Source organism: Mastigoproctus giganteus, chromosome 14, assembly GCF_048544385.1.
Source record: "Mastigoproctus giganteus isolate SK-2022 chromosome 14, ASM4854438v1, whole genome shotgun sequence".
Classification (NCBI taxonomy): domain Eukaryota; kingdom Metazoa; phylum Arthropoda; class Arachnida; order Uropygi; family Thelyphonidae; genus Mastigoproctus; species Mastigoproctus giganteus.
Genome location: NC_143588.1, coordinates 33,017,834 through 33,031,711, shown reverse-complemented (window position 1 = coordinate 33,031,711; position 13,878 = coordinate 33,017,834). Strand labels below are relative to the sequence as shown.

Here is a 13,878-nt window from a genome sequence, read left to right as displayed (position 1 = left end):
AAAGTAAAATGCGTGGGATGTATATAAATTAGTAGGTGATACAGAAGCCTACGGCAGATATACACCAATGAACCACAACCTTATGACGACTTAACTAATATGATGTTAGTCCTCCACGTGCAGTCAAAACAGCTCATACCAGCAAGCCATGGATGCTACAAGATTTCTAAATGTGTCTTGTGGTATCTGATACCAACACGTAACCAGCAGATCCTTTAACTCCAGTAAGGTCTGTGGTTCAGACGCTGTAGATCAGATTTACTGTTGCAGCTCAAACCACAGATGCTCGATGACATTGATGCCTGGGGAATTTGGAAGCCAGGGCAATACCCGAAAATCTTCCTCATATTCCATGAACGAGTCTCGAACAATCTGGGCGGTGTGGCATGGCGCATTATCCTGCTGAAAGACGTTACCGCCAGAGGGGAAGACCATTGCCATGAAAGGGTGTACCTGGTCAGCAATGATGTTTAGGAAGGTGGTAGATGTCAGAGTGTCTGGCAGAACAGGCACTAACCCAGCAGAACACTGCCAAAGCATGACACCGCTGCCACTGGCTTGTTTTTGTCAAATGCTGCATCTAGACATCATCAGTTCCCCAGGTAAACGATGCACACGTACCAAGCCTTTTCACATGGTGCAACAGGAAATGTGATTCATCGGACCAAACCACCTTCTTCCAATTACTCAAGGTCCAGTTTCGATGCTAGTATGCCAATTGTAGGCACTGTCGCCGGTGAACCATGGTTACCATGGGTACTCGGAGCGGCCTGCAGCTACACAGCCCCATTTTCAGCAGGGTTCGATGTATTGTGTGTGTTGTGACACATTACTCTCATCACCAGCATTCCAATTACCAGCTAGATGCACCACATTCACCATTCCATTGCCACATACAGTCCAGGAGAGCCTTCACTCACCTTGAGCATCGATGAGCCGTTGTCGTCCAACACCTCGCCATCGGTTCGTGGGTTCTCCCTCCTCGGATCACTTTCAGTAGGTTCTAACCACAGCTGACCATGAGCATTACACCAGCCGTGCCGTTGCAGATATGCTCTGTCCCAGTAGTCTGGCCATTACAATTTGGCCTTTGTCAAACTCGCTTAAGTCTGCTGCCTTTCCCATCTGAAGAACAAGAGTAACACTGATTAGGGGAGCTCAGTATCGGGTGCTTTTTATACCATGTCCCGAATAGCGCACATGCCGTAGTTCACCTGCAGTTGATTCGATTTGCATAATAACTCACTGGTCATAATGTTTTGGCTCATCACTGTAAGCTAGTTTGTAATCAAGTGACAAAGGAGGTTAGGCAAGTGAAGGCTGATTACGAGAAATCCATTGCAAAGGATGCAAAGAAAAACAACAGACTTCTTTACTTATGTAAACCCTAGAAGGAAGGGGGATGAATCAGATTGGTCCACTTGATGTTGGTTGTTGACTGTTGATGATCCTGCTAAGATAGCTGACAAACTGAATGAATATTGTCCATTTACATTCACACATTAGGAATTCTGTAAGGAAGGAAAGGACAGAAGTTTACTAAACTCTAAGAGGGAGATAAATGATTTTGTAATAAAGGAAAACAAAGTGGAGGAGAAATTGTTGAATTAAAACTAAAAAAGGCAACTGGAACAGATGGAGTCTATCCAGTTATATTGAAAAAGGCAGTGAGGGGAAGTAAACAAACCATTAGCCAAAATTATGAGAGCATCCTTAAATTCAGGAGCGGTCCCCCTGGACTGGAGATGTGCAAATGTATCCACAATTCAAAAGGGGGTTCAAAAGGTGACACAAATAATTATAGACCAGTTAGTTTAACTTCTCTTCCGGGAAAATAATGGATCACTGGTTAAGGAAGTGATGCAGGATCGCCTAGACAAGAATGCAGTAATAGTTCAGATACAGCATGGGTTTGTTAAGGGGAAGTCTTGTCTGACCAATTTGATTGGATACTACGATGTGGTCACAAAGGAACAGAATGAAAAAAATAATTTTGATATCGTATACTTGGATTTCAGGAAATCCAAGTAAATGATACTTTTGCACATGAAAGACTGCTGTACAAATTGGAGCGGTATGGCATTAAGGGCAAGTTGCTGCAATGCATAAAGGGATGGTTAATCACCTCTTTATCCCTACTGGTAAAACTTCTTTATTTCACTGACAAGCCCCATGACCTGCTCTGGTGCCTGTCTGCACTGAGAAAATTCATATCTGATTGCACAATTACCTCCACATCTTTTTCATTCTCCACTACCCTGAGTGTAATGCCACAAAGTTGGTATATTTCTCTGGAGTTACTGCTACCGATATGCAGTACTTTGCATTTCTCAAAGTTAAACTTTAGTTGTCACTTTTCATCCCATCTTTTCTATATCCTCTTGTAGTAGCATACAGTCATTACTGTCAATAACAACCCTGCCAACCTTTGTATGATCTGTAAACTTCGACATTAGCCAGATATAAAGGCCTCCGTAGCCGAGTGGTCAGGAGCGGGAGTGCAGTAGCACACGCTCTTTGAGTATACCGGGGTTCAAGCCCCTGACTGCTGAATACGGTCGATCTGCCAACCTGCAATGGACCAGTGTGGCAGATTATGGACCATTTCCCTCAGCATGAATTGTTGAGGAGGCTTCCATCCTGCATTGGGTTGATAATCGCTGCACTTTATCTTTTTTTTTACCTTCATCAATATCATTGAAAAATATACAAAACAACAATGGGCCCAGCTGAACCATGGCGGTCTCTCTAATAACATTAATCAACCCAGAGCAGTGTCCATTGCAATCAATGAACAGTGCTCTTCATGGAATACTGCTGCATCAATAATAGTCTTCCATCTGCAACAGTATCAAAAGCTTTACTGAAATCCAAGTACATGTTTTCAACCTTATTTTTTGTATCCTATTGCTTTGTGACCACATCACAGTATCCAATCAAATTGGACAGACAAGACTTCCCCTTAACAATCCCATGCTGTGTCTGAATTTCTACTGCAGTCTTCTCTAGATGATTCTGCAATGCTTCATTAAGCAGTGACTCGATTATTTTCCATGTAACAGAAGTTAAACTAATTTAACAGGCCTGTAATTACTCGTGTCACATGTGAATTACAGATATATTTGCACATCTCAAGTCCATGGAGACTTCCCTTGAATCCAATGATGCTCTCATAATTATGGTGACGGGTTTACTTACTACCTTTGCCACTTGCTTTAATATAACTGGATAGATCTCATCCACCCAACATACCTTTCTTATGTTTAACTTCAACAATTTCTCCTCCACTTTTCTCTCAGTTATTACAGAATCATTTAGCTCACTGTTAGAGTTTAATAAGCTTCTGCTCTCCACTCCCCTACAGGATTCCTCGTGCGTGTGAATGTAGATGCAAAATACTCATTCAGTTTGTCAGCTATATGAGCAGAATCATCAACAGTCAATCCATCGATATCAAGTGGACCAATCTGATTAATCCCCTTCCTTCCTTCCTTCCTTCTAGAGTTTATTTTGGTAGTATAAAACAGAGCTATGGAGCTATTGATATTAAATTCTACATATCAATATTTGTAGAAAATAAAAGAAATTTACCTCAATATCATAAGTAGAACACTTCTGTATGATACTTTACAGGAATCAAAACAAATAAATAATTAAAGCAAAATGATTGCAGTAAAAAATCAATTGAAAACAATTCAAAAATTAATTAAAATTCAAAATATATATATATACAGTCGATTCCGGTTATTTGGGACACATCGGGACTAGTGCATTTTGGCCCGATTAAGCGGCTGCCCCAATTATCCGAAGTTTCACGTAAATAGTTAAAAATACAATTTACCCCCCCCCCCCTTTACAATTAGTTCATTGTACAATCAAATCACGTTACGACGAACTCAAAATAGTAAAGTACCGTTCACTATACGATGTGCACTAAGCGCCGTACATTCTGATCACGTTTGTGAACTGAATTTTAATTCTATTAAACAGCGATTCTAATTAGCGAAAATAGGAGAAATATTATCCACAGGTTATAAAAGTAAAGATATATTAAGCACAAATTTACCCTTTATTACCTTACCAATTAAAAAATTAAATGATACGTGAAAATCTGAAGAATATACGTGATAATCGGAATAATTAATACGCACTGTAATATACATACTAACTAAACTAGTTGACATTTCTGTTCATTGACATTTGTTGGTGGGGGCTGAAATTTAAAACTAAAAAGATAAGCAATCAATAACAAAGAACAGGGCACACACAAATTGCAAGTAACACAACACGCGCAAGTGAGAACAGAGTAACAAATTAGGAAGCTTTAAAAATAGGAATGAAGAGAAGATTGTGAAAATTATTTTTTTTATATGATTGAAGAGTCCATGGAAGTGTAAACACATTTTACCATAATAACCCACAGAATTCCAGCTGTCGGTATTATTGCAAATTCAATAAGATCGAGTTTACTGTCCGTTTATGATAGATTGCACTAACAGAAAAGCCCAAATAAACAGGTGACTGCTAATTGTTTTTATTGTTTTATGGTTGTGACCTCCAGAAATCCGACCGAACTAAGTGGTACGGTCAGAGACAATCGTAGGGTAATCTCCAGTGCTGAGGTCTCCTGCCCCGATTAAACGGCATTTTGTCCCAATTAAGCGAAGTAAACCCTGGTTATTTTCTCCATTGGTTTTTGTTTTTTAAGATTTGCCCCAAATAAACGGCTGCCCCGATTAACCGGTGGCCCAAATAACCGAAAAAATTAAAGTTAAACAAATTTTGAAAAACAATTTTCCTTCCTGAAGTAGACAATTCCTGTGACAGAGATATACTTTTTGACCATATGTCGTGATTACAGGGATGGAAATACATTTAACTTTAATTAATTTTTGAATTAATTTCAATTGATTTTTTACTGTAATCATTTTATGTTAATCCTTTATTCGTTTTAATTTCTGGAGAGTATCGTACGGCAGTGTTCTAGTTATCATACTGAGGTGGTGCCTCCATAGCCAGGTGCGTAGCATACTCTTCTTGATTAGACTGGGGTTCGAGCCTGTGACCACCAAATACGGAGGATGCTGAAAGGTCAGGGAATGACCACTGCATATCCCCGGAGCAAATGGCCTTAGTTGCTAATGCTCTTAAAACCAAATAACAACAACAACAACAACAACAACAACATATTGAGGTAAATTTGTCTTATTCTTCTACAAATTCTAGAGTTTATATAATGACGAAGTCTTTCCTGCTTTTCTTTGCATCTTTTGCCAAAGATTTCTCGTAATGTGCCTTCGCTTGTCTAACCTTCTTTGTGACTTGATTACAGACTAGTTTATATTTACCATAGACTTCTACATCACCTGATAATTCATATACATCCCATGCGTTTTTCTTCTCTGCTACCGTATGGCGCCTCTGTAGCCGGGAGCAACAGTGCATACCACACACTTCTTGATTAGACCGTGGTTTGAGCCCGTGACCACCAAATACGGAGGATGCAGAAAGGTAAGGGAATGACCACCGCATATCCCCAGATCAATATGGCCTTAGTTGCTAATGCTCCTAAAAAAAAAAAAAAAAAAAAAACAAACAAACAACAACTGCCACCTGATAATTTATATTCACCTGATATAATTTATATTCACCCACGTCACCTGATAATTTATATACATCCCATGCATTTTCTTCTCTGCCACAAGTCTCATTAGTTCATCTGACATTCATTAAGCCTAAACCTTGAACAGTATTTCTTAGTTGGTATGAAAAGCCTAGTAGCTTCCAAGATTAGTTCCTTGAATGAAGAATTTGGAATTTGTTCATTTAGAATTTGCTGTTAGTAACATCAACAGTTGGTCCCACTGTGTAGAATTTAAAATCTGAGACCACTATAGTCACCTTTACAAAAGAAAAAAAACCTTTCCCTTTATCCCTGATGGTAGTTACATCTTTACGTATATCCCACATCAGTAAACTGTGTGGGTTCATTTATCTCTAAATTCTTAATGCTTGATTAATCACTGCTGTAAATTCTTAATGCTTGATTAATCACAAATCGAGAGTATTACTCCCTCTGGTTGCCTTTTGAACGTCCTGCTGTAGAAAACCATCATCGAATAAATCCACAAAAGTCTTGCTAGTGCATGAATGACCAAATCGCAAGTTCCAATCAATATCTGGGAAGTTAAAATCCCCCATTATAAGACGTTCTGATTTACTGCACTGCTCTATTTCTCTGTACAGTTGTTCGTTGTATTCATCAGAGTCATTTGGTCTATAACACACTCCTAATCTCAATTTTGCTTTCTCAGTGCTTATGTCACTGACTCAAAATTGCACTGTCCACTCATGTCAAGTGGATGCACTGCCTTAGAGTTTATGTTTCTCAACTAACAGCACAAACCCCCCTCCTCCTTTTCTATCCTGTCTATCCTTGCTATATACATTATACTCCCCAAAGTCCAATTTTGCATTCCTTATCTCAAGGTGACACCACTTCTCTGAATCCCAATATCTGCCTTTGATGTCTTCACCAGCACCACAAATTCATTAAATTTATTTATTATACTCCTAGCATTGGTGTACATGCATGCACCTATTCTTACTCTTAGTTATCTTAACACAGCCCATGTATTTACTTGTTCCATGATGACTCCCAGAAGTCCTTTAAATCCCCAGTACCTCACTTTTCAGACTGCTGCACATTGCAATAGAAGCAGTGCAAGCATCACTTCCACCTCTGCCTGCGGCTACTGCTAATCTATCAGTATGTGTACTTCCTGCAACTACTGCTAATCTATCAATCTGTGTCAATCCCCTCCAAGCTAGCAGTTTTCCGACCCACCTAACATTGCCTTGATAGCATCAGCAAATATTATTACACTCTTTCAATTTAAGTGTAGAAACAATCTCTCCTGTTAACAAAGACATCTCTTATTTTAGAGATATCAGTCACAATACATAAAAAAGGGAATACGGGAAGCAAAAGAAAGAAAAGCAAAGGAAAATCTGAAACTTTTCTGTGGAATTCAAAACAGTTTTGGCTATTTCGGGCTTTTTATAAGCAAACTTGCAGTAGCACAACAGACCAAATCATCATCCTGTAGTATCACATAGGCAAGTACCAGCTTAGCCTTTCCTCTAAAGGGTATGGATTATACACCAAAATCCCTTGTTATATTTATCACTGATGGTGATATTTCACATAAATTTGGACCTGGTGCCCGTCAGAGGGGGCACCGTTAAATTTCTATTTAATTGGCTTTTAAAACTCAATGAATTATTATTCATATATTTAGATTTTCTAAATTATTTTAGAGAGTTTCTGCTGCAATATTTTTACTCTTATTACCCCTCTCTTCCCTCCCTGCTTGGTTTAATTTAATTTAGGTTAAATGTTTATTGCTCTTGTCTTGCCATACTGCTGGCATTATTTTATTTTTATCCTTATTCTAATTTATTTGTATGGTTATATTTCAAGCATCATGTAGAGGAATATGCTTTTTGCTTCCTCTGATGTATGCTGTACCCTTCCGTTTCGTGGAAACGGAAGCTTTCATTTAAACGTTATTCAAATATATGTATATATATATATATATATATATATATATATATATATATATGAGGTATTAGCCAAAAAAAAAAAAAAAAAAAAATATATATATATATATATATATATATATGTGTGTGTGTCTGTGTCTGTGTGTAGTGGCTAGCACCTAATCTTATCTAACATACTAGAGGTAACAGAATGCTTATTAAAAATTATGTCAACATAACAACGTAAACAGAAAGTGCTGAAAATGTGGTTATTAGAGAATGATTGGACTTGGATGAAATTCTACATACATTCAAATAAATAACATCAGATTTTAGACTTTCATGCGGCCGCCCATTTGGTATCTGTTATTATTAAACTTGGTAAAATAATATCTAAATTTTTGAGTCCCCTTGAGTTTTCCATTAATGAAGTTTTCATGCAGCTATTGTCTTTATAAATTTAGCAAAGTTCAGTAATTTCTATGTTAGCATTAGATGAGGCATATGATGCAAGAAAGCAAGCTTATACAGCATCAGCCAAATAAAAAAAAAAAAAAAAAAAACACCTTCCCATTTCACCCATCCATTTACTCCAAATGTTTGTCTAGTTCAGCCTTAAATTTATTTAAGCTATCAACTTCCACCAACAACAAGTGGAACTCTGTTCCAGAAATCAACTACCTGCTGACTATAGGCAAACTTCCAAACATCTATTCTGCAACTGTCTTTCCTCAATTTGAATCTTGCTCTGCCAGGTTTTTAATCTGAGCAAGAGAAAGAATCCCATCAGCATTGCTCCTGATCAAACCATTCAAGGCCTTATACCCGTCAATCATAACACATTGCAGGTGCCTAGTCTCCATATGCTGCAACTTTTGGACTTGAGCCTTTCTTGGTAAAGAGCTCCCCCTTTGTTCCTCTCACCAATCTTGTTGCCCTTCTTTGTACTCATTCTAGCAACTCAACATCCTTCCTAAAAAGAGACCTCCCGACCTGTATGCAGTACTCAAGGTGTGGCCTGACCATTGCCGTATACAAGGGGATAATCACCCCCTTGTCTCTACTAGCAAAATTCCTATATATCATTGGCAAGACTCCATGACCCGCTCTGGCAGCTCTGGAATTTAACATTTATGTTAAATGTTATTTAATATTTAACATGTATAATTTTTTCTTATCTTAATACATTGTGTACATCTATCAAACTTGCCTGTCTTTCTGAGATTTTTTCTTTGTATCTTCTTCGTGTTCTGCTTCTTCACCTAAAAAAAGTTATATATTTGTTTATTTCAATATCATTCAAGCAGGTTGCTCAGCTGCATGGTAGAAAGGATACTTATAGGTATATATACAAAAAAATTTAAATAAAAATGTACAGTCATCCCTCGATTCGCTCGGGGGTTACTTTCTGGGAAAACACCGCACAGTCTGAATCTGAGCAACGTGAAATGTAGTTTATATGACAAAATGAGGGTTCCGTACCTGTACACAAAAAAATGTTCCAAAAAAAAAATTAAATTGAAAAAAATCGTATTCTTTTTTTATTATTATTACTATTATCATTAGCCATATGGTGCAAGGAAGCCTGAGGCTTATGCTGCACCAGCCAAAAAAAATTTCTGAATTACTCTGAGAGAGAGAGAGAGAGAGAGAGAGAGAGAGAAACAAGAGTCAGAAGTAGAGGGGATTCATCAAGAAACAGAAGAATGATGATATCCAGCTCAGGACCCTGGGTGTGCCAAGCCCAAACTCACCAGATGTGAGTCCCTGGGGTTAATTTTAATCGGTAAGAAAAAAGAAAACAATTACAAACATATCTTATAATTAATCTTGCTAATACATACCTCTAGATTTTTAATCTAAATTCATTGCTTCTTTGTCACTTTTCCTGTGACAAACTTACAACAGTATCCGGCACTTTTTGGAAAAAATTAGTTAAAACTGTTTGCTTAGAAGCATACTGTTTTTCTCTATAAATTTCTTCATAAGGACCTAAAGCTAATGATTAGATTCTGTGAAAATTTAAACTACTCTCCAAATTAGGATCCATGCCCAGAGCTTCTTGGCTAAGCTGATTTACAAGTCTTAAAATCTCAGGTAGTCTCTTCGCGGTCAAATTTTTGTGTGCATCTTCTTCCTTTTTATCATTTTTGTTATCTTCTTCCCATTGTGAAAAAATATCGTCCACTGATAATTGTTTCTATAAGATTCAAGGACTTCTGTGATATCTGCTGGTTCCAGTTCTTAAAATCCCTCTCAGCTAATCATTTTGCCAAGTCTCACAATCTCAACTATCTCCAGAATTTCAAACAAGGCTTCTTTTGCAGCTTTGTGGCCATAGCTTTTTCCACACTGCATTCACTGTTGAGTTCTTAACCCATTAACAGCCATTGTCCCATTTATGGGATGCAACTTTTAATGAAAATAAAAATAATGGAAATGCAGAAAACTGGATTACAAGCAGCACAGTAGTTTGAAACTGATCTATAATCACAGTGTTTATTGTCAGATGGCGCTGAAATACAAAAAGTTAGGACAGAAAGCATTTACAAATTTTTCGTTTTCAAGCATGTGTGTGTCATAAGAATGATAAGTGTATAAAAGTTTCTCTGTTTTTTCAAACACTATAAGGGCTCTAGAAATATATTCTAGAATAGTTGCTTTCTGTGATTCAACTAAAAGGGTAAGCCACCTACACTATTATTTATTGCAAATTTGTTATTTATGTTGATGTTCCATTTTTAGGACATTGGCTGAAAATAACATCAGCAAGCACTTGGATGTTTCTCGCGTCAAAACGAAATTTTAGTAGTTTACCTTTGTAAAAATATTATATAACAAAGCCATGAGTGGTGGAAAGTACACTGTTAGAAAATATCTAACTACAAAAGAGACAGAGGAAATGTTTGCGGATCCTGCATTTTAGGAAGACAGGGATAATGACGATGTTGATGTTCCAATCCAATGTTGAAGAAAATAATCTTGAAGGAGAAGAAGTGGAAGATGTTGCAGGTACCCTAGAGTTGTTTACACCTATAAATGATGAATCTGAATTGAGCAGCGATGACGACGCACTGGCTGTAAAAAAACGTAAGCTGTGTAAAGTGACAAACCATCTTCTGCATAATGAAGATACATCAGAAAGCTTTTCAAGCCTATCAGAAACTCGCAATAAATACAAAAAATCAATTTCTCAAACAGTTGCAAAAACAAGTCACATAAAAGGAAAAACACCAGAGTGGACAAAGAATCAAATATAGTACACTGAGACGAACAGTTTATCCCAAAATAATTTTGAAAATGTTACATCTCTTTTATACGGTAAAACAGCAGTTGAAATTTTTGAAGAGTTTGTCTCTCAAGGCATTATAGATCATATAGTAGAGCAAAGCACATTGTACGCACAACAAAAAAATTGCCCAAATTTTTTGCTTAGTGCCGATGAATTGAGAAGTTTTATTGGGGTTCTATTGTTTAGTGGTTATCACAAACTTCCAAAAGAGGACATGTATTGGGAACAAGCCCCGGATGCTCGTATACCTTTAGCATACAATGCCATGCCAAGAAGACGATTTAAAGAAATAAAAAAGTATCTCCATTTAGTGGACAATTCACACCTTGATATAAACTACAAAATGTTCAAAGTACAACCATATTTTGATATGCTAAAGCAAAATTTTTAAAATTTGGTATGATTGACGCCCATTTATTAATAGATGAAATGATGATTCGATATTATGGACGACATTCTGCAAAAATGTTTATGTGTGGAAAACCAATCAAATTTGGTTACAAACTCTGGTGTTTATGCAGTTCAAGCGGTTATTTATATAATTTTGAAACATATTGTGGCAAAAGTGAGAAAATGGAGGGACCGTTCGTTGGGAGTTCGAGTTATTACAAACCTAATTTCATCAATACCTGCTGACCAATATAAAAAACATGAACTGCTTTTCGATAATTTCTTCACCGGCCATGAACCTTAGAGAGCTGAGAATGACAGCAACCGGAACAGTCCAAGAAAACTGAACACAGAAAACTGAACACAAAGGGTCCTTTGATTTCTAGCAAGCAAATTTTTTTCGAAAAAGAGAAGAATCAGGGCTATTTTGATTATAGATTCGACCAATCAAATGAAGTACTTGTGCTAAAATGGAATGATAATAAACCGGTTTCACTTTCCACTAATTACAGTTGCATTGAGCCATTAGGACAAATTAGACGTTACTCCCGTAAAGACAGAAAGCAAATTCAAATTCCTATACCAAAGGTCATACAAGAATAAAATTCACATATGGGTGGAGTGGACATGTTAGATAAGCAAGTTTCACTTTATAGAATCAGAATTCGTTCAAAAAAATGATGGTGGCCATTATTTACACAACTCCTGGATATGCATTGTCAACACTTGGAGATTGTATCAAATTACAAATTCTCAAGAAAATGTATCGCTTCTGGATGTACGCAGGAAAGTAGTGTTGGCCTACCTTTCTAAAACAACTTCTTCTGCTTCAAAAAGGCCGGGTCCACAAAAGTCTAAACTTCTAAACTTCTAGGTGTACGAGTGAGCTTGGATGTGAGATTTGATGGCAATGGACATTTGGTAGTTCCAATAACGACACAACGAAGATGTGCTTTATGTGGTAAAAAAACAAAGAGACTTTGCAACAAATATGATGTACCCCTACATGATATGTTTTGTTCCCTTTCACACAAAATTACTTTTTTATTATTATATGTTTGATACATAGTTAGTGTAAAACACCATTGTTTGGTTTTGAATAATTTTTTTTTTTCCCTTTGTCTAATATCCTAAATATTTCTTATTCTCAGCCAATGTCCCTGGTTACAATTTTTTCTGTAACCAGGGAGTTTTTTGAATAAAATTTTTTTACAATGTCTTCATTTGATTGCTTTTAGCTGATATTAAGCGAGAAAATGGCGTTTTTCTTTTAAATTAAATTATGGCTGGTAATGGGTTAACTTTACCCCAACAGAACTAATATTTTTTTACAGCATCAAGAATTTTTTTATTCCACCAATAATCTCGAATTGAAACACTGCCTATTCCATCAGTAGCATTTACCAATTGCAAAAAAGATCTTCTTAGGTAATAAAGTTTGAAGAAAGCTATAACACCATGGTCCATTGGCTAAATTAACAAACTTGTATTCACTGGAAGAAAGGTAACTTTCATATTTGGGTGCAGATCAGACAAATGGGCAGGATGAATGGGAAGAGTTTGAATGCTATGTTCTTCTTCAGACAATATCTTTTTGTTTCGATGCAAAAGTAATTTAAAAAATCAAATCTCGAAGCTTTTAGCTGTCATCCAGGCTTTCTTGCTAGATTTCCAGTTAACTGGTAAGTAGCTTTTTCATATTCCTTTAAAAGCACAAGGATTTTCTGACATATAAATTAGAAGCAGTTTACACTTAAAGTCACCCTCTGCATTGCCACATAACAAAAAATGTTAACCTACATTTTGCAGCTTTGAAACCTTGGGCGGTTTCTCTTCTTCTGAAATTAACATTGGGCTTGGCATACACTTCCAAAATAAGCCGCTAATCGGCATTAAACACTTGATTGCTAGATAGCCCTCAGTCGCAATAACATCCTTTAAAGTTTTTGGATACAAAGAAGCAGCTTCCGTATCTGCACTGGATGCTTTGCCCATTAATTTTAGATTGTGAAGACTGAAGTTTTTTTTAAATTTTCAATTCAACCCTTATTGGCCTGAAAGATGTCTGCACTGGATGGACCTTCTTGTAAGCGATTAAAAATTTACCGTGCAAATAATATTTGAACAAAAAAGCATTATTTTTTGATTAAGATCTTCTATCCAGAAAAAGAAAGTAAGTTTTCAGTTTCAGTTTTCAATTTCAGTTTTTTTTTATTAAAGGATTTCTCACTTTTGTAGTGCTTTTTGCAGCCAATGAAGTTGAATGGATAATTGAACTTTTAATTTTCTCAAAATTTTTCCTAATTCATCGAATGATAAATTCATTTATGCTGTATTTCTTGGCCAAAGGCACAAACCTTTTGCCATTTTCTAACTGCTTAACAATTTTTAATTTTATCCTCTAAATTTAAAATTTTTTTGTTGTAGCTTTCTTCATTTTAGGCACAAATTAATATAGACAAGAAATATTAAATCAGCAAAAGCAAGGTTTACCGATTAAAACACTTTACATTGTGTGAACCAGTAAAAGATTCTGTTTGAACAGCTAACATAGGAAAACTGAGAATGGAGTTCCCGAATTAGGAAGTTGTTTCAAAAATAAGTGGAAAAAACACAACACTGTTTATTGCTATGTTTCGTTACAGGAATCAGTT

General features: G+C 36.5%; 1 protein-coding gene across 1 annotated transcript in view; it reads right to left on the bottom strand.

The window, feature by feature from the left end:
• The window catches only part of LOC150075056 (band 3 anion transport protein-like), a 934,629-nt gene that overhangs the window by 527,396 nt on the left and 393,355 nt on the right, over positions 1–13,878 (bottom strand). Inside the window, exon 7 of the mRNA XM_090388866.1 lies at positions 8,753–8,804. Coding sequence (XP_090244992.1) covers positions 8,753–8,804 — 52 coding nt within the window. The remainder of the gene's footprint in view (positions 1–8,752; positions 8,805–13,878) is intronic.